This window comes from Eumetopias jubatus, unplaced genomic scaffold, assembly GCF_037043125.1.
Source record: "Eumetopias jubatus isolate StellerSeaLion01/CBP00866 unplaced genomic scaffold, mEumJub1_p1.0 scaffold_5, whole genome shotgun sequence".
Taxonomy (NCBI): domain Eukaryota; kingdom Metazoa; phylum Chordata; class Mammalia; order Carnivora; family Otariidae; genus Eumetopias; species Eumetopias jubatus.
Window position 1 is genome coordinate 72,758,022 of NW_028274811.1, and position 26,308 is coordinate 72,784,329.

A 26,308-nucleotide genomic window follows, 5' to 3' on the forward strand; every position below is an offset into this window, starting at 1 on the left:
TTAGCCTTCTTTGAACCTCACTGCTTCACATCTAGCTTAGCGATTCTCTTATCTTTTGATTTCAAAGACCCCTTTTGTGAAGAAGTTTCCAAATTCATCACCTCTAAATCTAAGCTGTCCCTTTCATGTTCCTTGCTGTATTCTCCATTTCTGCCTAACACCCCATTGTCTATTCATCTCCAGGGTCACTGCCTTAGCAATTTTTATTCCTTCTCTGAATTGACAGATGTTATAAATTAAATGTCTCTCCCCTCAATTCCCTCTTGATAATGAATCAAATATTGATTTTTTAAAAGTTTTTATTTATTTATTTATTTATTTAAGTAATATCTCCACCCTATGTGGGCCTCGAACTCACAACCCTAAGATCAAGAGTTGCATGCTCTTCTAACTGAGCCAGCCAGGTGCTGCTCAAATGTTGATTTTTTTTTTTTTTCCTAATTGTGTGCCTTCTCTTTTCCTAACGCTATTAATACACTTTAGGTTTTTTTTTTTTTAACCTCTTATTTTAATCAAAACACTTGCCAGAATATGCATTAAATCTAACTCCTCTGGCTACCTTTCAAAGTCCTCCATAAACTATGCCTCACAAATCCAGACTTATCACTTCCTCTTACCTCCATTAATCCAAGGTAATTTCTAAGTCGAACTTCACCCACTGTCTAAGAAGGTCTGGATGGAGAGTGAGCCTCAGCGGATTCTAGATGTTTCTAAGGTTGTGCCCTAGAAACCAGGTGAAAACCAATACCTTTGTGAGGCACTCATGCACAAACCTTGGTTTTCCTTAGACTGTGAAGTTCTTATACTACAGGAATTTTCCTCTGCGTTCTTTTTCATTCTCCTATCTCCCATTCCTTTCAAGAAGACTCAGCTAGAGTTCTATTTTTTTTTTTTTTTTTGCCTCTTCTTTTTAAGTTAGTCCCTTCCCTTTTCCTCCACGTGCAGGTCTAACCCTTTCCTTTTCCTTTCTCTCTGCCTTCTGGACCAGACACTTATTTATTTGATGTAAAATCCTCCAGGTGTGTCTAGAATTTTCAGTCATGAAAGACATAAAAATCAATGAGTTGTAGATCTCCGTAAAGTATCCATTGTTCAGACAAATGTCATCTACTTGGCCTCACCTCGCTCAGTCAATGTTACCCAAGAGGTATTTTCCCATCAGATCTACAACTAACCCAGGCCTGCACTCCCTTATTGTTCTCCCCTTTAATATGAGTCACACTCCCGTCCTTCTTGACACTTCAAGCTAAGGAAGGAGAGGGGACTCTTTTCAGTGGTGAGCTTGGGGCCCACCAGACCGCAGGGAGTTGCATCCCCTGGCCTGCTCTCCCCTCTGTTAAGTCTATTAGGGCTGGTTCTGCTATTGCAAGGGAGTCCCGGGGCTTTCAGCTCTGTTGGTGGTTTTGGGAGGTGGTAAGGGGGCAGGTAGGGCAGTTGGCAGGACAGAAGGATCAACTTAACTCTGGAGATCAGTGGAGGCAAGCCATATTTAAAGCCATATTTTCTGACCCAGGTTTTACCAATAATAAAGCTGCTATTTTGAATTCCATCTGCTTCTCCTTTATCTATCAAATGTCTTATACATTTTATAAACAAATATAAGATTTGAAAACAGACTGCCTTTTCAGTAACACTGAAGGGCCCTTTTCACGGCAGACACGATGGAGAACTGAACTCATTAGGGCTTCAAAGGAAGGGTGGTTATCAGGAAAGCAGCTCCACCACCAACCCACCAGGAGACTGTGTTTATTGCTACCAAAGATTTACACATACATGGTACACTAGCACTTTGCTTTCCAAGACTGCTTAATTTTTACTTTCTACAAAAGTGCTGTTAATGACAAGCTCCTGCTGAGTCACTAAAATGGATTTGGCAGCAATGTTGTTGAAGAGAGTGCCATGAGCTGAGGGATGCTGAATTAACCAGGCTCTAACGAGCATCCCTAACCAAAGGGAGGAAGTTGAAAGACTCACTTTAGACATAGGTATTAGAGAGAAAGTGCAGGAATAGAAAATGGAGCATATAAAACCAGGACTCAAAACCTAAAACACCAGGCCGATAAATTAATACCCAAGAAACAGGGGATGGAGTATCACATGAAAATTGCTTTAAAGAAGCACTAAATTTGAATGTCACATCCTAGTTCACTATGAAAATTAACAAAAATAAAATCGAAACCTGACTGGAAAATTAGCTTGGAGTCTGTTGTATAAAAGGTAACAACAGATATAAAAACCTGCCATTTATTTACAAATTTTTGATTAAACATGGCTTGATTATTACTTTCCCCCCCCAAACTGTCCTTATTTTGGCAAAATTTTAAATTTTAAAGAAGTTGAAATGGGTCTTAAACTACAAAGACAAAAAAAATCATTATTTTTCAGACATCTTCTTTCCCAACTTTTTCCTGGGAATTATCTTCTTGCTTTATGTTCTAAAATGCTCCTATACAAATTAAAGTTTTTCTGACTTATTCTATGCTGTTTTTCTCAGTACCCAAGTAAATTAAACATCAGATTTCTACCTCTTTTGAATTCTGTCTGTTTAAAAATTATTCTGGGGATGCCTGGGTGGCTCAGGCAGTTAAGTGTCTGTCTTCGGCTCAGGTCATGACCTCAGGGTCCTGGGATCGAGTCCTGCATCATCGGGCTCCTTGCTCAGCGGGGAGCCTGCTTCTGCTTCTGCCTGCCGTTCCCCCTGCTTGTGCTCTTGCTCTCTCTGTCTCTCTGACAAATAAATTAAATCTTAGAAAAATTATCTTGCAATATCTATAAATTTGTAAATGTAGATAGGCAAACTCTGCAAAACAGTTTTGTCTGTATCTACCTGTATCTACTAGGGCTCTTCTCTATGCTTTTCATAAGGTAAGATTTTCTCCAAAGTGCATTTCATGGGATGTTAATGGCTATTAGTGCATATGTTCTAGAAGTGCTGGCTTCAACAATATTAAACACTTTGGCTTTCTGCAGGATTTCTCAGAGCCTTTAATTATTCATGAACCCTGTGCCTCTCCAAGAAGGGATTTTAGTATATAGTGTTTTTTAAGCATTTTTGACCATAAAACCCTTTTTAGTATTACATCTAGCAGGACTCCTATTCCACAAAACTGAATCCAGAAATCCTGGCACTAATGTTTACAAATAGACTCTTAAATTAACTTCAAGCCCTTTAGGTTTACAAATGAAAGTGAGCAGTTCCAGTGAAAAAGGAAGCAAGGTAGAAGTACAAAGGGTTACTCTCCATTAGGAGACTGCCAATTTGAAAAGAAATCCTATCACCCAAATTGGATTTAATTTTAATTCAACGGAATCATTTTGGAGCAAAGAAGGATTCTGCTTTACCAGTAGACACTGGCAAGTATAACAAAGCACGGCCAAAAGAGGTCTTCAAAAACTGATTCTTAACCCACAGATTTATACCAAGTTCTAACGATCTGATTAAGAAACACAATGAAATTATATGGCTGGCAGGCACCTTCCAGGGAAGTCAGTAAATATTTGGTCACCAAATGAGTAAATATTTGTTGACTGAATGAATAAAAGTCCTCTGGTATCTGTGACAAGGGTGACCTCATTTCTTTTTGAATACTTTCAGTGGTGGGATTTCCACTACCATCCAGGCAGCCGTCCCTCTTCTGGGCAGCTCAAGTAGATAAAGAAAACAAGCAGAGTTGTGAACAATTTCCTCAGGTGCCATTAGGGATGAGAATTCAGGTTTTCTGACTGACAGAGTGACAGCCAAAATCCATCTCCTTCTAACTCATTCCCAAGTATTTCTACTTGCTGACTTGGATAGCCTATTTTTTTTTTCTTCTTACATGAATACTTAAAATATCTGCCCATAGCTCTCCTAGCTCCTCTAGTCTTTTCTTCTCCAAGTTATACATACCCGGTTTATTTAAGTAACATATGGCCTGGTTCACATCTTACCTTTTCACTCTTAAATGGGCAATCTCCCTTTAAACAAGTTGCACCAAGAAAAAACCGTGATACTTTGGGCAGGATCTGATGACCACTAAGCACAGGTGGACTAATCGGTCCAAACTCTGTAAGTGGCAGCCCTAGATAGTAAGAGATAAGCTTTGAGCTCCACCTGTGCTCCCCAATACATAAGGCCCCTAGATATCCATATATATTGTCAAACCTAGTTAAAGTTATTTCAAGGGGAAATTCCTTCTGTAGGCAGATACCAAGCCTATGTAGACAGTGGAAATGTCTATCTACCCAGACCTTGGGAAAGAAGTTAAAAGTGCCATGCTAAGGCTATATGCAGGTCTCCTCTCCAAACGACTACAATGCAGAGAAGTGATAAAGCCACTGTGGGAGCCTGGGTACTGCACAATATTCTAGCACAAGGGTTGGCAAGCTCAGGGAACAAATCCAGACTGATGGCCTGTTTCTGTACAGCCCACAAACTAAGAATGGTTTTTACATTTTTAAATGGTTGAAAAAAATCAGAAGCAGGATATCCTTTGTGACACACAAAATTATGTGCAATTCAAATTTCAGTGTGCATAAATAAAACTTCATTGGCATACAGCTGATGGGATTCAGACATGCTACCCCCGAATACGGTACCTTGACATACTGAGTATTTTAAGCTGAAGGAGTTTGAGAAAACAGCAGAAACAGGAAGGTCACTCTGACCTTCCCCCTGCTCTTCACTTCTGAAACGTTCATAAAATCCTCATGTGAGAAGTGCCCTCTCTATACCAGGAAGATAGGAGCATCCTTATCTCCCAAGTCAAAAAGGACACTAAGAAGGATCCTAACAAGTAGGCCTTGCTAAGCTTCCCCCAACTTACTACTCCTACTTCATACTCTTTGACCTATCATGTTTCTCCATGACTGTCCATTCTTCATTAAACAAACCTGGCATAAAAATACTCCAGTCAAACTCTTTCTTTGGGTCTTCATGTCCTTATGAAGGCTCCTGTTTCATGTAAAACTTGTATTAAATAAATTTGTATGCTTTTTCTCCTGTTAATGTGTCTTTGTCAGTTAAATTTTCAAACACAATCAGGAACCCTAAGACGGCTGACGAAAACTTTTTCCTCCCCCACATAGCCACGCTCATTTGCTTAGGATGGCCTGTGACCTTCTGTATGCCCCAGTGGTAGAGTTTGGTAGTTGTGACAGAGATGCCACAGTCTACAAAGCCTAAAATATTTACTATCTGACCCTCTGTAAAAAAGTTTGCTGGCTCCTATTCCAGAGCACTGGAAGAAAATGTACATATATTCCAAATATCTAATACTAACAAACATCCTCCATCTACTCCCAAATAGCCTGTAAGTAAAGTCAGTGTCTACTCTTCAGAGACAGCATCTATCACCCAATCTGTCAATCTTTCCTCAGCCATTCTGTTTTAGAAAAGTACTCCATGGTACTTATTAGCAGCTGAACTTACCTAATTTTTTCTACTTCTTTACTTTATAAGGTCTGTCCTCTCCAATTTTCCCCAGCAATTAATTCCCCCAAATACAAAGGCAATATGGCATGTCACGCTTACTATTGTATTCTTCAGCTGAGGACAGTGCCTTGTACCTAGTTGAGGCCCATTAAATATTAGTCAAATAGAGAACATATTTATAAAACCAAGTAACCAAATATTTTCAGAAATTAATTCAGAAGAATATTGTTTCTTATTTCTAAGGATGAATACCTTCACAAAGTCTCATGTTTTTATTTTAGAATTCATTTAAAGACAATAGTTAATACTGTCACAAAATAATGGCCCTTCTTTCTTCTAATGAGGACCTCTTAAACATCAAGTGGGCAATTTATTCAATTTCTCTGTATCTAAGTTTTGTGATTTATAAAATGGTCCTAATAATCCAAGGGTCATAAATGAAATAATACTTTAAATCGCTTTGAGTTGTTGGGGAAAAAGATGCTACATAAATTCATGATAAGAGTATCATTTGTAATATAATGCCCAATCATTTTGCATGCTAACACTAGAAGCACATTAACGACTAAAGAAGACACATGTTCCTGTAGTTATATTAGACCTTTTCTAGGTGTCATCAAGAGATAGAACATAAAATATTTCAGCCACTGTCAAGCCAGATTAGATTTGATTCTATGTAGGAGAAGTATTACAGCAAAATTCATGCGACCAGTCTCCCAAGCTATGTGGGAAGGTTCTCAAGGAGTGTTACAATATTTAGGACCTGGGAATATTTATTTGGCCCAGTTCTCATCTTCACACCCTAGCATCTTGACAGCTCCTTGGGCAATACCTTTTCAGACACACAGGTGTCAAAACAGAAGCCCCACTTCCTAGGAGGCACTTAAATATATGCTTAGAGAGAGGGGAGAGTTTCTAACAAGCAGAGGGAGAGACCACTGCATTGGGGCCACAGGAGGAGTGATCGGAGAAGAAAAATACATCAGGTATATTCTTCTAGGCATTCAGTATAAAAGAAGAAAAGAATCTAATACAAATTAAGTATCTACTAAGTGTCAAACAATGGTACTTCATATATATTTACTTTCCTAAGCCTCAAGATGAACCCATAAGGTCATATTAGTATTCCATTTATTTTTATTTATTTTTTCCCAATATACTTTCTTTTTTTTTAATTTTATTATGCTATGTTAGTCATCATACATCATTAGTTTTTTTCCCTTTAAATTTTTTATTGTTATGTTAATCACCATACATTACATCATTAGTTTTTGATGTAGTGTTCCAAGATTCATTGTTTGTGTATAACACCCAGTGCTCCCTGCACACGTGCCGTCTTTAATACCCATCACCAGGCTAACCCATCCCCCCACCCCCCACCCCTCCAGAACCCTCAATTTGTTTTTCAGAGTCCATCATCTCTCATGGTTCATTTCCCCTCCGATTTCCCACCTTCATTCTTCCCCTCCTGCTGTCTTTTCTTTTCTCTTAACATATATTGCATTATTTGTTTCAGAGGTACAGATCTGTGATTCAACAGTCTTGCACAATTCACAAAACTCACCATAGCACATACCCTCCCCAATGTCCATCACCCAGCTACCCCATCCCTCCCACCCCACCCTGACTCCAGCAACCCTCAGTTTGTTTCCTGAGATTAAGAATTCCTCATATCAGTGAGATCATACGATACATGTCTTTCTCTGATTGACTTATTTTACTCAGCATAACACCCTCCAGTTCCATCCACGTCGTTGCCAATGGCAAGATCTCATTCCTTTTGATGGCTGCATAATATTCCATTGTAGATATAGACCACATCTTTATCCATTCATCTGTCGATGGACATCTTGGCTCTTTCCAGAGTTTGGCTATTGTGGACATTGCTGCTATAAACATCGGGGTGCATGTACCCCTTCAGATCCCTACATTTGTATCTTTGGGGTAAATACCCAGTAGTGCAATTGCTGGAACGTATGGTAGCTCTATTTTCAACTTTTTGAGGAACCTCCATACTGTTTTCCAGGGTGGTTACACTAGCTTGCATTCCCACCAACAGTGTAGGAGAGTTCCCCTTTCTCTGCATCCCTGCCAACATCTGTCGTTTCCTGACTTGTTAATTTTAGCCATTCTGACTGGTGTGAGGTGGTATCTCACTGAGGTTTTGATTTGGATTTCCTTGATGCCGAGCGATGTTGAGCACTTTTTCATGTGTCTGTTGGCCATCTGGATGTCTTCTTTGGAAAAATGTCTGTTCATGTCTCCTGCCCATTTCTTGATTGGATCATTTGTTCTTTGGGTGTTGAGTTTAATAAGTTCTTTATAGATTTTGGATACTATTTATCTGATTTATCATATTTATCTGATATGTCGTTTGCAAATATCTTCTCCCATTCTGTCGGTTGTCTTTCGGTTTTGTTGACTGTTTCTTTTGCTGTGCAAAAGCTTTTTATCTTGATGAAGTCCCAATAGTTCATTTTTGCCCTTGCTTCCCTTGCCTTTGGCGATCTTTCTAGGAAGAAGTTGCTGCGGCTGAGGTCGAAGAGGTTGCTGCCTGTGTTCTCCTTTAGGATTTTGATGGACTCCTGTCTCACATTTAGGTCTTTCAACCATTTGGAGTCTGTTTTTGCATGTGGTATAAGGAAACGGTCCAGTTTCATTCTTTTGCAGGTTGCTGTCCAATTTTCCCAACACCATTTGTTGAAGAGACTGTCTTTTTTCCATTGGACATTCTTTCCTGCTTTGTCGATGATGAGTTGACCATAGAGTTGAGGGTTCATTTCTGGGCTCTCTATTCTGTTCCATTGATCTATGTGTCTGTTTTTGTGCCAATATCACACTGTCTTGATGATGACAGCTTTCTAATAGAGCTGGAAGTCCAGAATTGTGACGCCGCCAGCTATGCTTTTCTTTTTCAACATTCCTCTGGCTATTCGGGGTCTTTTCTGGTTCCATACAAATTTTAGGATTATTTGCTCCATTTCTTTGAAAAAAGTGGATGGTATTTTGATGGGGATTGCATTGAATGTGTAGATTGCTCTAGGTAGCATTGACATCTTCACAATATTTGTTCTTCCAATCCATGAGCATGGAATGTTTTTCCATTTCTTTGTGTCTTCCTCAATTTCCTTCAGGAGTATTTTATAGTTTTCTGAGTACAGATCCTTTGCCTCTTTGGTTAGATTTATTCCTAGGTATCTTATGGTTTTGGGTGTAATTATAAATGGGATCGACTCCTTAATTTCTCTCTCTTCTGTCTCGTTGTTGGTGTATAGGAATGCCACTAATTTCTGTGCATTGATTTTATATCCTGCCACTCTACTGAATTGCTGTATGAGTTCTAGCAGTTTTGGGGTGGAGTTTTTTGGGTTTTCCACATACAGTATCATATCATCTGCAAACAGTGAGAGTTTGACTTCGTTGCCAATTTGGATGCCTTTGATTTCTTTTTGTTGTCTGATTGCTGTGGCTAGAACTTCTAACACTATGTTGAATAGCAGTGGTGATAGTGGACATCCCTGCCGCATTCCTGACCTTAGGGGGAAAGCTTTGAATTCTTTCCCACTGAGAATTATATTCATTGTAGGTTTTTCATAGATGGCTTTTATGATATTGAGGTATATACCCTCTATCCCTTATACTCTGAAGAGTTTTGATCAAGAAAGGATGTTGTACTTTGTCATATGCTTTTTCTGGATCTATTGAGAAGATCATATGATTCTTGTTCTTTCTTTTGTTAATGTATTGTATCACATTGATTGATTTGTGGACGTTGAACCATCCTTGCAGCCCAGGGATAAATCCCACTTGGCCGTGGTGAATAATCCTTTTAATGTACTGTTGGATCCTATTGGCTAGTATTTTCATGAGAATTTTTGCATCCATGTTCATCAAGGATATTGGTCTGTAATTCTCCTTTTTGATGGGGGTCTTTGTCTGGTTTGGGGATCAAGGTAATGGTGGCCTCATAAAACGAGTTTGGAAGTTTTCCTTCCATTTCTATTTTTTGGAACAGTGTCAGGAGAATAGGTATTAATTCTTCTTTTAAATGTTTGGTAGAATTCCCCTGGAAAGCCATCTGGCCCTGGGCTTTTGTTTGTTGGGAGATTTTTGATGACTGCTTCAATTTCCTTCGTGGTTATAGGTCTGTTCAGGTTTTCTACTTCTTCCTGGTTCAGTTTTGGTAGTTGATACGTCTCTAGGAATGCATCCATTTTTTCCAGCTTATCTAATTTGCTGGCATAGAGTTGCTCATAATATATTTTTATAATTGTTTGTATTTCTTTGGTGTTGCTTGTGATCTCTCCTCTTTCATTCATGATTTTGTTGATTTGGGTCATTTCTCTTTTCTTTTTGATTAGTCTGGCCAGGGGTTTATCAATCTTGTTAATTCTTTCAAAGAACTACCTCCTACATTCGTTGATCTGTTCTACTGCTCTTTTGGTTTCTGTTTCATTGATTTGTGCCCTGATCTTTATTATTTCTCTTCTATTGCTGGGTTTAGGCTTTATATGCTGTTTTTTCTCGAGCTCCTTTAGGTGTAGGGTTAGGTTGTGTATTTGAGACCTTTCTTGTTTCTTGAGAAAAGCTTGTATTGCTATATACTTTCCTCTCAGGACTGCCTTTGCTGCATCCCAAAGATTTTGAACAGTTGTTTTTCATTTTCGTTGGTTTCCATGAATTTTTTTAATTCTTCTTTAATTTCCTGGTTGACCCATTCATTCTTTAGTAGGATGCTCTTTAGCCTCCATGTATTTGAGTTCTTTCTGACTTTCCTCTTGTGATTGAGTTCTAGTTTCAAAGCATTGTGGTCTGAAAATATTCAGGGAATAATCCGTCTTTTGGTATCGGTTGAGACCTGATTTGTGACCTAGGATGTGATCTATTCTGGAGAATGTTCCATGGGCACTAGAGAAGAATGTGTATTCCGTTGCTTTGGGATGGAATGTTCTGAATATATCTGTGAAGTCCATTTGGTCCAGTGTGTCGTTTAAAGTCTTTATTTCCTTGTTGATCTTTTGCTTAGATGATCTGTCCATTTCAGTCAGGGGGGTGTTAAAGTCCCCCACTATTATTGTATTGTTGTCAATGTGTTTCTTCGCTTTTGTTATTAATTGCCTCATATAATTGGCTGCTCCCATGTTAGAGGCATAGATATTTACAATTATTAGATCTTCTTGTTGGATAGACCCTTTAAGTGGGATATAGTGTCCTTCTTCGTCTCTTATTACAGTCTTTGGTTTAAAACCTAATTTGCCTGATATAAGGATTGTCACCCCAGCTTTCTTTTGGTGTCCATTAGCATGGTAAATTGTTTTCCACCCCTTCACTTTCAATGTGGGGGTGTCTTTGGGTCTAAAATGGGTCTCTTGCAGACAGCATATCGATGGGTCTTGTTTTTTAATCCAATCTGATAGCCTGTGTCTTTTGATTGGGGCATTGAGCCCATTTACATTCAGGGTAACTACTGAAAGATATGAATTTAGTGCCATTGTATTGCCTGTAAGGTGACTGTTACTGTATATTGTCTGTGTTCCTTTCTGATCTTTGCTGCTTTTAGGCTCTCTCTTTGCTTAGAGGAGCTCTTTCAATATTTCTTGAAGGGCTGGTTTTGTGTTTGCAAATTCCTTTAGTTTTTGTTTGTCCTGGAAGATTTTTAATCTCTCCTTCTATTTTCAATGACAGCCTAGCTGGATATAGTATTCTTGGCTGCATATTTTTCTCGTTTAGTGCTCTGAAGATACCATGCCAGTCCTTTCTGGCCTGCCAGGTCTCTGTGGATAGGTCTGTTGCCAGTCTAATGTTTCCACCGTTGTAGGTGACATATTTCTTCTCCGAAGCTGCTTTCAAGATTTTCTCTTTTTCTCTGAGACTCATAAGTTTTACTATTAGATGTCGGGGTGTTGACCTATTTTTATTGATTTTGAGAGGGGTTCTCTGTGCCTCCTGGATTTTGATCCCTTTTCCTTCCCCACATTAGGGAAATTCTCTGTTATAATTTGCTCCAATATACTTTCTGCTCCTCTCCCTCTTTCTTCTTCTTCTGGGATCCCAATTATTCTAATGTTGTTTCTTCTTATGGTATCACTTATCCCTCGAATTCGGCCCTCGTGAATCAGGAGTTGTTTATCTCTTTTTTTCTCAGCTTCTTTATTTTCCATCATTTGGTCTTCTATATCACTGATTCTCTCTTCTGCCTCATTTATCCTAGCGTTAGAGACTCCATTTTTGATTGCACGTCATGAATAACCTTTTTGATGTCGACTTGGTTAGATTTTAGTTCTTTTATTTCTCCAGGAAGGGTTTCTCTAATAACTTCCATGCTTTTTTCAAGCCCAGCTAGTATCTTTAAAATCATGATTCTGAACTCTAGGTCCAACATCGTACTAATGTCTGTATTGAGTAGGTCCCTGGCAGACGGTACTATCTTTTGTTTTTTTTGTTGAGGTGATTTTTTCCATCTTGTCATTTTGTCCAGAGGAGAATAGATGAATGAGAGAACAAAATGCTAACAGGGTAACAACGTCTCCAGCAAATATACTCTAAACAAATCAGAAAAGATCTGAAACCAGGGGAAAAGAAAGGGAAAAAAAGAAAAAAGAGAAAAAAAAGAAAAAGATAAAAACAAACAAAAACAGAACAAAACAAAACAAAAACAGAATATGATGGAATATGATCAGGCTGGTGCATAGATCAGTGCCACACACTAGATTTTGGGTCTATTTTGGTATGTTAGAAGAAAGTACCTCCCAAAATTTTAAAGAAAGAAAGACTTATATGTGTACAAAATAAGGGTTGATATGATGAAGGGATGGAATATGAATGTAAAGATGAAAATTATAAAAAATTTTATAAAAGGAATTGATAAGTTGTTTGAAAAAAGAAAGAAGAGGATTTAAAAAAAGAAAAAGAAAAAAGTAAAAAAGAAAAAAAAGGGGAGAGAATGTGATCAGGCAGGAGACTAGAAAAAAGCCATACACTAGAGATTTAGGGTATATTTTGATCTGTTAGAGGAAACTGTATCTCAAAATTTTAAAGAGAGAACAACTTATATATATATGCCAAAAATAAGGGTAACTACTATGAAGGGATAGAATACGACTCTAAAAGTGAAAAATAATTTTTTTTTAAAAAAGGGATTGATAAGATGTTGGTTGAAAAAGGGAAAAAGAAAAATTCAAAAAAAAAGTTAAAAGAAATTAACTTTGAAAGACTAAAGAATCATGGTAAAAAAGCCATGAATTCTATGTGCAGTATTCCCCTAGCGCTGGAGTTCTGCCGTTCTCATCGATCGGTAAACTTGGTCTTGGCTGGCTGTTCTTGCTGATCTTCTGGGGAGGGGCCTGTTGCCGTGGTTCCCAATGTCTTTGCTGGAGGCGGAATTGCCCTGCCCTTGTGAGTCCGGGCTAAGCAAGCTGCTCGGGTTTGCTCTCGGGAGCTTTTGTTCTCTGCAAGCTTTCCGTATAGCTTTGGAGGACGAGAGTGAAAATGGCGGCCTCCCAATCTCCACCCCGGAGGAGCCAAGAACTTGGGGCCCCGCTCCTCAGTGCGCCCCCAGAGAAAAGCAGTCAATCACTCCTGTCTCCCCGGACTCCGGCCACACTCCGTGCTCACCCGGCCTGTGACGGAGCGTTTCTATCTCTGGCACCCGACTTGGTGTGGAGTCTCCAAACCCAGCAGATCCCCGCGGGGCGCTCCTGCGCCGCTCCTCCCGGGGGAGGAAGGGGAGTCTCCCCGGATCTGCCGCTTGTTGGGTCCCTGCTGGAGGAGCAGGGGCCCAACTGTGCTGCGGATCACGGTTTATGGCAACCCCGAGTTGAGAGCCCGCGCCTCGCCTCCGTCTCTGCAGCCGGCTTCCCCGCTCCAATACCTGGGAGCTCTGCTGCACTGAGGCACCCCTGGTCTTTCTGTGACCCCGAGGGTGCTGCGACCACACTGTCCTGCGAGGGTTCCACCCCCCTGCTTAGCCACTGGAGCGATGTCCCTCAGCGGAGCCGACTTCTAAGAGTTCCGACTTTGTGCTCTGCGGCTCTATCACTTGCCAGAAGCGGCCGATGGAGGCCCCCTCCCCCGCCGTCTATCCTCCTGAATATCGCCTCGGATTCACTTCTCTGCCCGTCCTACCTTCCAGAAAGTGGTTGCTTTTCTGTTCAGAGTTGTTGCTATTCTTTTCTTCGATCTCCGGTTGAGTTCGTAGGTGTTCAGATTGGTTTGATCCCTATCCAGCTTAATTCCTGAGACCAGACGAAATCCAGGTCTCCTACTCTTCTGCCATCTTGCTCCACCCCCTAGTATTCCATTTAAAAATGAATGATACAGAATTGTTTCATGGAAATTTAACTGGCTTCCATTTGTTCATTCAATCAGTGCTTTTGAAGCATGTTTTATGTGCTTAGTATCAATCTGAAGTGTGGGGAATTAGGCCAAGCCCCAGGTATACAATGGTGACCCGTCCCTGCCCTTCTGGAACTTGTAGCAGCTGAGACAGACATTAAATACACAGTTATGTCCATTAACCATGCACTTAAAACTGGAAAGTCTTACAAAAGGAATTACAGTGGGACCTTATGGAACGACCAAAGATGACTTCCTAGGAAGTAATATTTGAGCTAAAAAAATGATTAGCATCTGCCAGGAAAATGAAGAGGAAAGAAATTCTAGGCACAAAACACCACAACATTTCAAAGGTTCTGCAGCAGAAAACAACTTGGCATATGGGCCAAGTGAAAGGTTGTTGGTGTGAAGAGCAACAGCCTCTTTCCTCAAGACACTTCTGCAGGGACTTTGCTGTTATAAATATACAAACCTAGGATGCACAATCTAGACCAGAATATGCATGCTAAGCTGGAGGAGAGCAGGACACAATATGTTGGACACATCAGCCATAGTAAGAGCACAGTGGGCATTGGTCGTGTCCCAATGATAGGGTGCTTACCGGGTAAGTAGTGGGAAGCCACTAAAGGGATTTAGCAGGGGAGTGACAGAATTGGATCTGTATTTGAGTAAGATCATCCTTTCTGATTGCTGTGAACTACCTGGTAAAATGGTTTTTAAATATTCTTAAGGAAATTCTGTCTCTTTAAAAGCCAGGAATACATCAGAAAGACAAGCCACCTAGTCAAATTCCTTTGCCCTCTGTAGCAACAGATACCTTTTTGGATAGCCTTGTACTCAAAATGTGGTCCAGGGATCAGCAGCAGCAGGAGCAGTGTCACATGGGAGCTTGTGAGAAACAGAGTCTCAGGCCCCATCCTAAGACCTACTGAATCAGAATCTGCAGGTTGTTGTTTTTTTTTTTTAAGATTTTATTTATTTATTTGACACAGAGAGAAACAGAGAGAGCACAAGCAGGGGGAGCTGCAGGCAGAGGGAGAAGCAGGCTCCCCGCTGAGCAGGGCACGCAATTGCGCGCTCCATCCCAGGATCCGGGGATCATGAGCTGAAGGCAGATGCTTAGCCAACTGAGCCACCCGGGGAACCCCAGAATCTGCAGTTTTAACAAGCTCCCTGGGTGACGTGTCTGCATGTTAAAGTCAAAAGCTTTGCTTTACATAACACCCTACAAGCACCCCACACTCAAGGAGACACAGCAGACCCTAGGTGGTAACTATTTCTGGGACTGTAAGAGTTCTATGGAGCCCGTCGATATTCTAAGCTAGTCAGTCCATTGTCATTCTAGGACAGGATCCTTGGTTTGAAAAGATTGGGACAAAAACTCACAAATAAGGTTCTACTGTTCCTAATACGAGTAGGGAACAAATCCAGTGAACAAAAAAAGATTGAACAAGTCAGAGTGCAGATGTCGTCACTAGCAAAAGCAGCCTAGGACATCAATGTTAGGTACACTAAGGGTATCAGGAGGGAGCATATTTTTACTTTTGGTCATCTCCTTCAAGACAGTTACAAAAGAACACTTTGGTCGTACTTATCAAGTAAAACAAAACACACACACACACACACAGTATATAACAAAACAGCAAGTTTCTGCCATAACAACCCTCTCATTATCCAAAAAATCAGGAAAATATTAACTGTAAAATAAGAGAATTTGAATGGATTCATTCATTTTAAGTCAACCATCCCTTTTCAGTGGTAGCAGCTTTTTCTAGAATTTTGTGTTAGGTCTGCTTCTTGATTATCTTCAAGCACTTTGTTACAAGGTTGAAAAGTACAAACAGTACTATCAAAATTATTCACTATATAGGTTCCTGACAACTCCCATGAATTGTGCAACTCTACAGTTTGGGAAACTTCCTCTGGTTCGGCCTAGATGCCGTGTGGTGTGATGGTGGGGAACACAGCCTCTGGAAGCCAGCTGTCTGGATCAAATCCTGCTTTGCTAATCACATGTCGCTTGGATATGTAACTTAATTTCTCTGAGTCTCAGTTTCTTCACCTCTAAAATGGAGATGAAAATTGTTCCTACCACACAGAGTTGTTATGAGGATTCAGTGAATAAACACATTTAAAGCACTCAGAAACGATGTCTGGAACATATTAAATATTATGTATTTGCTTGCTTCTTGTTGTTATATTACAAGTGAAAATCGCCAGAAGCCAAGAAGTTTCACTGGGAATCATTCTTGGGGCAACAGGCAAAGGAAAGAATGTTAGTCACACTTCATTCAAGTGTCACTAACAGGAAAAGGCCACCTGCTAACAAATGGGGAATTGCCAAATATTCGTTCCTTTGATGCCGCAAGTAAGAAACTGGTTTGGCCATGTGGTCTTAGTGAAGTAATTACCAAAACCATCACCCTAGGTTTTTAAAGTCAATAATCCAAAATAGTATCTTAAAACTTTAAAATCTTCTGTGAACCTCTGTAATTGACAGTTTTTTCCCTCAAATTTAAGATGGCCTTTCTTAAAAATAAAACCAACATTACCTTCTAATGCCAACTGAACTGTACCCAAAGAATGTCAGAAACCACCCCCATGTGAAATCAGTTTATTTTTATCAAGTTTTAGCAATGTGATCACTCCCTCAAAATGCTATATATTTTTATATAGGAGGAATTATTATCCATAGCAAAAACATGATTTCACTTCCTAGAAGTTTGCAGCCTATGAAGCATATATTATAAATTAAAATTTTACCATTCCTTTATTAAATTTTGCTATTTTCCACCCTCAGTGAGGTTGCATCTCATACAACAAGACAATCATTTCCATATATGATCTGCCGATTTAAAAAAAAAAATAAAGAGAAATTCTGATAAATCATTTTCATAGAGCAAAACCAAAAGTTATAGACATAAAAGAGATAAACTGCATGTGTTCTAACCTTTATAATATATGATTGTTTATCAAAAAATTTTGTACCTAACAGAATTTAATAATTGCTCATTAGACAAGGAGAACTTTGTTTTTTAAAATATGTATAATGAAAATACGTACTAAAAATCTATTTTTTTTCCTGAGCCAATTTAACAGAGTTAAGTTTTATCAATGAGACCAAAAAGACCCTATTTATAAAGGAAAACTCTCCCAAAAAAGTTGATAGTTATGTTGCTTGAAACATCTAATTCAGCATATCTTATTTCAAAATTTTGCTTTTCTAAATTACCAAATGGTTCTGAAATACTCTGAGACTTCTAATCAAATGAAATGAAAAGCTCTGCAAAAAATATTACAATTTATTTTTTATAGGTTCAGTTAGCCAGCATATAGTACATCATAAGACAAATTTATTTTTTATGCATAACAATTTCCATCTTGGTCTAGTTAATAAGAGTCCTTAAGTATATTGTTTCTAACTTAAAGTGACAAGACTTCCACTGGAGCTTAATAAGTCAATCAATTGATTAGTAAATTCTGTCACTTCATTCTTATGGTATTTGCAGTCGCTAACAAAATTCCCTATAAGACAATACCAGAACAGCTATGCAACCCTAATGGTCAAACACCTAATGGCCTTTGAAAAAATTTTGAGCAGGTTGGGCAAATACCCTTCCGCACTCCATAAGAACCACCACTGAAGGTAACACAATATAGGTAACCTTTGATTACTAAAGGTTTCTCAAAAACCACATTATGTTATACATACTAGAAAGTGGATGTAATATTTTGGGTAAGTAAATGTGGAATACATTTGTAAGAAAACATGGTTAGATATTCATAACTACAATTGCTATGTGTAGTGGCTATATCAGCATAGTCGAAAGGTTTGGTCACAACTGATTTTCCAGGCTGCTCTACATAACTCTATCAATAGGAGACCATTTGTCTGCTGCGATCATGCCGTTGAGTTTTACTGATATTAGAGTAACTCGGCAGCCATGTCAGATACTATCCATGTTAGCCACCTTGCCTGAAGGCCCAGATTATGAAGTTTAAGGGAAGCTTAGTATTTTCTCTTCTAACTGATCATTGATTGTCCAATCACTAGACTTTTTCTATAAAGCACTGCACTAGCTTGAAGAGGAATATAAAAATCTGGGATTGGCCTAATTACCTAACTGGAAAGGCCTGTTAAATACATGTGCATCGGGACGTCATTGTTGATTCAACCTGAGAATGGGCAGATTACAGTTCTTCCAGATACCCTTAGCCCCACCCCATGATTTAATCTGTATGAATATTTGTATAGGAAGGGCAGGGGACAGAAAGCTCTGGCTGGGTTCAGAATCTAGGTTTAACCACCATTTATCAGCTATGTGTCCCTAGGCAAGTGAGATTATCTTAAACTCTAATGTCATTATTTTTAACAGGAGAAAAACAATAATAAATACTTTATTAGGTTATAAGAATCAATTGTGGGGGTGCCTAGGTGGCTCAGTCAGTTGAGCATCCTACTTTTGATTTCGGCTCAGGTCATGATCTCAGGGCTGTGAGATCGAGTGCTGGGAGGGACTCTGCACTGTGCGTGGAGCCTGCATGAGAGTCTCTCTCTCCCTCGGCCCCTCCTCCTCCTGCTCGTGTGCACAGGTGCATGTTCTCTCTCTCAAAATTAATAAATTTTTTAAAAAAAGAAAAAAAATCAAATGTGAAGTGCTTAGCACAGCACCTGACACCTAATAAGCAAACAATAAAAGTTGGCTACTTAAGGAAGTAGTTTCCCTAGTGCCAGTTTTTCTCTTTAGGAGTGTGGCCTTACAGTCTGAAGTTAAAGAAAATGCTTTCAGGTCACCTTTGTGAGATTTGAGGCCCAAACACTACTGTGTGGGGGCTAAAGGAATAAAGTCAGATTGAGGGTTTGGGAGAGGAGTCATCGCTGAACTTCTGCTTGGAACACAGCGAGACGGGGAGTTGTAGTGACCTTTGGCACCACAAGATTGTATGAATTTGAGAGCACCTGGGAAGAAGCAATATTCTCACAAGGGGCTCAGCAGGTGACGGGAGAGGAGAATATGAGGAACTGGTTGTGAGCAGATCTGAGAAACCAAAAATTTCCTGAAATGATGGAAGCCATCTGGACCGGGGAATGCTATGACCGTCATTTGTATACTGACAGGCTGATAGGGCCTGGTGACATTTGCCTCATTTATATGCAAATACAGTAACAGTATAAGGCAGCATATAGTAAGGGCAAATAAGCAGCCAAGGTAATGAACACTGTGAAGTTCAGGGGAGGAAGAGATCAGTGTGAACTAGAGCATTCAAAGACCTGGAACATCAACCGGTCCTTGGATACTGGTGGAGACTGGGTTGTCTACGGAGGGTCTTTCAAGTAGGAAAAATGGCTGAGACAAGGTGTGGAGGGAACACATGCATGGGACGTTGGAGACAATGGCTGAAATGAGTGTGTATACGTGTGTGTGTGTCTATGTGTGCACATGCAAGTGAATGGTGAGTGGAGGTAAGAAAACTAGTTGAGGGTCACATTTGAATGGCAGAAGGATGGGAATTTGGTCCTGCAGCAGACCGAGAGCTAGAAAAAAAAAAAAAAAAGATTGTGAGGCGGGAAACCTGCAGTGAAGCTAGTGATTGATAAAGTTAATCTGGCCTCCCATGTGGTATAGAAAAGGAGAAATGTGTAGGGGTGTGTGAAAATGGTTAGAAAACTCTTCATAGATATATCAGGAGAGCAGTGGAACATAATTAGATTGGCATAACTTTAACTTACCGTTTTCTAAAATAGCACTTACAGGGAAAAAAAGAAAGTCTAATTAAGAGAAGTGTGGTCTTCTATTACTCTTCAGTTTCCATTCATACTTTTCCCATGATTACTTCTCCATGCCCCAATGGATATGGCTGTAAGCCACAGGTTGCTTGTTTATAAATTAAGTAAGCCCTCTTCATGATCCAGTGAAATTTCTAGTGTAGTTCTAATGGAATCTCTCTCTCATAGATCTGGTTGAGACTTCCATTTTGGACATATAACTATGTTTGTATAATTTTCTTAGGCATTTCAAACCCCAGGTATGAATATATTTCTAGGTAACGACAGTTATGATGGACTAGCACCACAGAGAACATATTATTTTTCCTCATTCGGAGGTCCTGAAAAAGAATCTTTTCAGTAGGTGTATAAACTGATTCAGTATTTTGTTTGCTGCTAACCCCACTGATGGCTGATACGATGCAGTTGGCTTACATCCCTCTGCCAATGTTCAAGCAGGAAAAAAAAAATTTCATTCAATGTGAGCAATGACTAGGTTTTTTGAGGACATTCTCATAATTACAAACACTTACTTGAGCTCTTCAGCAAGATTCTCAGTAAAAGACCATCGTCGTGCAGTAGGGTTTCCAGAAGCAGGTTCCAATTACAACCTGGCTGGGATAAGAGCAGTTTCAATTGACCCTCGGCTGTCAGTCGTCCAGATGATGGAGCCCTTTCAAAATGTAAGATAAAGATAGAGTAATAAAGTTAATTTATCTATGAAATTAATAGCCTTAAAGTACAGATGTAATGCTAACTCCTTTAAATGTCAATTCCTCCCAGATTACTCTGAAAATGCTTTCATGCTTGCTTACTTTAGGGTTGCTCTGGAAAGGAATTACATTTAATCTCAACTAGCTAAAAGCAAATTAACGTTTGGTAGCCTGCCAAATTTAAAACTGATACAAAATAACTATGCCTATATTTCACAAGACTATGTCTGGTTTTGTTTCATGGAGCAAATTAAAATTATTTACACATTTATTTTAAATGCATTTATTTGTTCATTCACCAAACACATGAGTGCCTACTATGTACTATTAACTCTTTTCATTATTCATGGAAAGAAAGTTACAGTGGGTTTTGACAACTTTGTAATTTGCCATGTACTGTGATTGCTGATAAAACTAAAGGAATTCAAAGCTTCTGTCAAGGCTCAACCATAATCTAATTATTTAATACATAAAGCCTTAAATCAACATACAATTATCAGAACCACTCTAACAGCCACACTGCTACCTACTTGGGTAATCATTTCATCAAAGAGAAATAATTCCAAGGCAAATAAGCTTCTACTTGGGAAATGATCATCAGTGTTGAGTAGAAAATCAAAATCAGGTCTCCACATTACTACATTAATTTACCAATGAATTGGCAAGAGATAAGGAAGTAAAAGTAGAAGCTGAAAACTGATAACATTATTCACTTTTTCCTTTTAAGATCTCAAAGTTTAGATTGGCTAAAGTTCCCAACATCTGAAATGGGCTTACAACCACCACAACAGAAAAGGCAGGAAATGATGGAACTCAATCTGGTTGCGACCATAAGGGTTGTGGGAATAAGATGGCAGTGGGAAGGAATGATGTGACTCAAATGGAAAGATGTGAATGAGAACACCATATGCTTAGGAGAGGAAAGAAGCAGAACAAAGGGTATCGCTGAGAGAGATGATTTGCAGCATAATTTCCAGATGACATTTACTGAGTGGTGAACCATCCAGTTACCAGCATAGTCTAGCCAGTGCGCTTTCAAAGTTTGGGCCCTAGACCAGCAGCATCAGCATTACTTGAGAACTCGTTGAAAATGCAAATTCCCAGGCCTCATCCCAGAAATTTGTGTGTGTGTGTGTGTGTGTGTTTTGGAAATAAAGCCCCCTCTAGGAGAATCTGATGCCCATTCAGGTGTGAGAACCACTGTTATGGGCAGTGCTTTCTGGAGCATGGGCAGTAGGGACAGACCTAGTTGGTATCATTTCTCCTCCCACTATGCCTTTGTGCCCAGACAGGTCCACCTTGGCTGCCACCTATGCAATGAACTCCCCACAACCCTTTGCTTATCTTAATTCTACTCATCCTTCAATTTGCAGCAAAAATATCACTTTCTCTCTGTAGTAGTCACTAAAAATTTCTCTGCATAGGAGTCTCTCTCACTCTGAATTAAAGCACTTATGGCAATTATACACATTTTAGCACTTTATTATTTCATCAATTAAAGCTTTATCTGTCCACTAAGAGTCAGGCCTTGTCAGGACACTTGTTTTATATCCCAAAGCTCCTCCTGGTAAACTAAGCACATTTAAGGGCTCTGTAAATGTTAGCTGATTGACTCATAAGATCACAGATGGGTAGGGAAACTCTTTAAGAAAAAAAAAAAAAAGGATACTTTGTCAAAAGGCTGATTTAAGCAAAAGTGAGAGGATCTGAAGATATAAAATGAAATTTCAAAGCACCTCCCCTTGGTTTGGCTTGGCTTGGCATTTGGTACATCTCACAACATTATGATGCTCGAAACCCTTCAGCCTCACATGAACTTTGGACCAACTCAAACTTCCCAAGTGAGACTCTGATAGCATAACTGAAAACAGAGAAACTCCTGGCTAATTGGTGGGTCAGTGTGAGTGAAGCCAACCCCTGCCCTGGGTGGGTGGTGAAAAGAGAAGCAACGAGTTAAACTTAACTCTCATGCCAGAGGAATCAAGTCCATCGGTTAAAGAGTTCTGAATGACTTTGGGCACTCCCAGATTGGTCTGGTTCCTGCAGAAGTTCCAAACACAGTACCACACGAAGACTCCAGTAGGTGAGCCCTTTGGACTGAAACACCGAGGCAGATCTGCACAATGGCTGTCCCTAACCCCATCCTAAACCCCACGTGCTGACTTCTAGAAACTTGCTTGGGGTTCAATAGATGAAAAGCAGCTAGTTGGTAGTAAGTTATATATTAAAAGCAACTTAACTTTTAAACATTTCCTACCTATATATTTTGCTTGAGTTGAGTGCTGATTTAGGGATACATTTAGTAAACTGAAAGATCCAGGTTAGTGGGGTGTAGAAAAGAAGGGAGGGGGTTGTTGAGAGACAATCCGAAGAAGGAGACAGGAACCAGATCATGGGGGGCCTCATTAGCCAAAGTGGGGATTTGGGGCCAGTTGAAGAGTTTAAGGGAAATGAGTTTCCTGATCTGGCTACAGTGTGGAGAGTGGATTGGAGGGGGTGAGTGTATTTGCTCAGCCCTTTAGACATGTAATAAAACAAATAATCTGAAGGTCATTTCATATTACTGCATCTGAATACCTGGTTATAAATAAAACCTCTCATTTACCAGATGGGAAGCTGTTTGTTGAAACGTACCTCAATTCTTGGATCTTTCAACTTATCACAGATTTTGAAATGTACAGTAGAATGACTCACTATGAGGAAAAATAAAATATTACAAACATTCCTCAATCACTAAGCTCTGAGTAATAAATGCATTGAGGAGTCTGTGTTAGGCATATGGAGAAGCATATGTTCCCTCATCCTTTGAGCTGGAGGAGCTGTGAAAGTGAGATTAGCCTCACAAAAAATGACAGAAAGGGAAATTTTATACATATATATTTTTTATATATATGTTTCAAATATGTACATGTTGAATTCCACTATAATACAAAAAAGAGAACAAAAATTTATAAATCCACTGGAACTCATAAAGCTTGTATTGGAAGACAGAATGAATTTATGGCTGGGTTTTATTAGGCTTATACTCTAATAAGTGCTACATTTCTGGGGCATGAATTAGCCTAAAAGAATTTTTCAAGTCCTGGGAGTAAGGAGTGATATAATAATAGAGCTCAATCATTACTGGTTATGAAACTAACAAATTATTTTTATAGAATCGTCATGCAAAATCTGAGCTGTATGTGGGTGTGTTTACTTTATGGAAACTCATCGGGTAGTTCACTTGTAATTACTGCAATTTTTTAGTATGAAATCACACTGCAGTAGAAAGTTAAAAAAAAATCTTACTTCTATCAGTATACACCAGCCTGACTTCCAACAATGGTTATGCATGAGACGCAGGGCAAGAGAAGGATCTGTAATAGGTTCAGGCTGCATGGCCATGGGATTTACTGATCACACCATATTTGTTTCATGCAGATGCTGTCAGACTAGAAAAACACTGGAATGGACTCTAAAAATGCACAGCTTGGGGATAGTACCCAACAATGTTTAGGAACTGTTCTTCAGGATTTGATATTTACTTTGAACCAATAGCCATTATATAGTACTATGTCCCTAACGGATACACTACACAAGTCTTGGTGTCAAGAGTGAAAGTACCAAGGGGCTCCTCTCACCAGCGCTCCTGATGATCCACTTGGGGAATGTGTGTTTTCTATTCTCATAACTCCCCATAGGTCGTGTAGGAGTAGAGGTCCTGGTTTCCATGGTGGGGTGAGCTGGAGTACGCACACCTCTACCAGGGTACCATCAGAATTCCACTAAACTTGTGATGTTACACCTGCCGTCTGGTCATTTGTGAATTCCAATGCCAGCGGTCTAGCAGGCAAAGAAAGAAGTTACTATACTGGCAAGAGTAATGAACCCTAATTACCATTGAGGAATTGGAGTTGCTACTGCCTAAGGGGAGCAGGGAAGAGTATGTCTGTGACTCAAGGGATTCACCAGGGCATCTCTTGATGCCGTCATGAATGTTAATAATCATAAACAGGCTAGAGAAGTAACAACATTCTGATAAGAGATGGGTAGTCAGGGATTCAACTCCTCAAGGACAAACGTGTCAGTGACTCAACTGGGCAAGCAACATAAATCAGCAGATGTAATGGTCAAGGGTGAGAAGAAGTTGGAATAAGTGGTAGAGGGATGTAATGATGATTATCACTTGCAGACTCAGGAATAATTGCAGTAGGGGATATTCTAGCTTGTCCCACAAACTCTATTGCAATAACACTTTTTTTAAAGAGACATTTTGACCAGGCATCACCTTGAAGAAGCAATGATAAGACACAGAGAACCTAACATGGGTAATGAGGGGATTTCAATAGTGTAAGGAGTACACCAAAGCAGATGCTGTTCATGTCCCCACATCCTCTTGCCCTCAACCACTCAGTTGATGTGGCTTGCATTTCTCTGCCTCTCCGGCCAGATAAGGTAGAAGTGCCAGTGAATTCACAGCCCCGGAGCAGCCTTAAACCAATGACTGATGGAAGTTGCCAGGTAAATACCTCAGTATCCTTGCTCCTTTGGTGGGATAATTCTCATATATATGCCTCCCACACGGGCTCCAAGAATTTCCCCGGAAGGTTTAAGTTCTGGTTATTCCCTCAGTAGTTGCCTTCATTACATGAATCTTGATTCGCTGTCTTTCTTTCTTTGTCTGCCATACCCACTCCCCTTCCAGTGTTCCCTCCACTTAGAAAATAAACAACTGTCACTTAAATCTTTGTCTCAGGGTCTGCTTCTTGGAGAGATCTAAAATAAGACATGCATAGAGACACTTCATATTCATCTCAATCTTTGTTTCAGGAATACTGAGAAACTAGTCAATGGTCATTTAGCTAATAAATATGGCTACTGGACTTTGAATCCAGGTCTTTCTGACCTTAAAACCCACGTTTATTCCTCTACTCCATGTTGCTTTCCATTCAACCTGGTTGATATTTGGTAGGTAAGTTGTATTTTCCAGTACTGAGTATGTTTGGCTCTGTTCAACCTCCTGATTGAGGATACCATCTTTTTGACCCAAAATCAAGTTTGTGGTCTCAGGCTGATTCCCAAATTGGAGCCATGTTATTCAAGGGATCTAGGGACTGATTTCAACCAGATGGTTCCTGTCATGGATTACAGAGCCAAATTTATACCAGAGACTGTAAGTTACATGATTCAGAGAACAAAGGCAAGGGCACGACTAAAGAGAAACTTAGAGTAAAAGCCTTAAAGTGAGAAAACAAAAGCAGAGGAGAAGCCCCACGTTGCTGTACTACTCTGGGCATTCCAAAACAGATCCTTCATGATCTTCCTAGGAAAATAAGTAAATACAAATATTTAAAGCAATTTTGTCATCTTTCTCTAGGAAAATAACTTTAAAACTTTTGTGGGGGGAAGCAACCCCAAATATAACCAAGAGTGTGCAGATTATATGTAGTTATAGCACTGAAAATGTTTGCACATGTTTTATCTTGATAATGGGTGTAAGCCAACTCTCTCTGATCTTTATAATTAAAGGTGATTCAATAAACAGAAATCAGACAAGGTTCACCTGTGCACTTGCATACAGGATTTGCCCTGATTTTTAATATGTCTGTCCACCAGGGTAGACTGATATTCTTAGAGGATCCCTTTTTTTTTTTTTTAGAGTTGGTTGTATCTACACTTTCTGGTGTACAACTTAGAGGGCAGGTGTTCAAACTATGAGGAGTGGTGTTATTTCCTAATTTTAGCAAAATTAAACTTTTTACATGGGATGACCCCATTTCCCCCAAATCAACCAAAGATATTGGTACCCAAACTCATAGCCCCAGCTCCGTACTTTAATGTTACACAGGTCAGCATATCCTATTTCTAAAAATATATAAAATCTAACTTCAATTTTTAAAATAATATTATGTATCAATCATCACTTTTGGACTCCCCCAGAAGTGCTAATCTAGCACCTGAGTCACTGAGGCACTGGACTCAGTGATCATCCAGCCATCCCTTTTGAGGAGCAGAAGTTAGCTCTCCGCAGCCTTTAACTATTATTGGTTCCTGTCTACCAGATAATAAATACTTGTTACAGAGAGTTCAAGAAAGGTCTCT

The 26,308-nt window shown here is 39.5% G+C and overlaps 1 protein-coding gene across 1 annotated transcript in view; it reads right to left on the reverse strand.

Moving 5' to 3' along the window:
• KIAA0825 (KIAA0825 ortholog) overlaps window positions 1–26,308 on the reverse strand; it is a 358,837-nt gene that overhangs the window by 234,484 nt on the left and 98,045 nt on the right. The window contains exon 12 of the mRNA XM_028089323.2: window positions 20,048–20,187. Coding sequence (XP_027945124.2) covers window positions 20,048–20,187 — 140 coding nt within the window. The remainder of the gene's footprint in view (window positions 1–20,047; window positions 20,188–26,308) is intronic.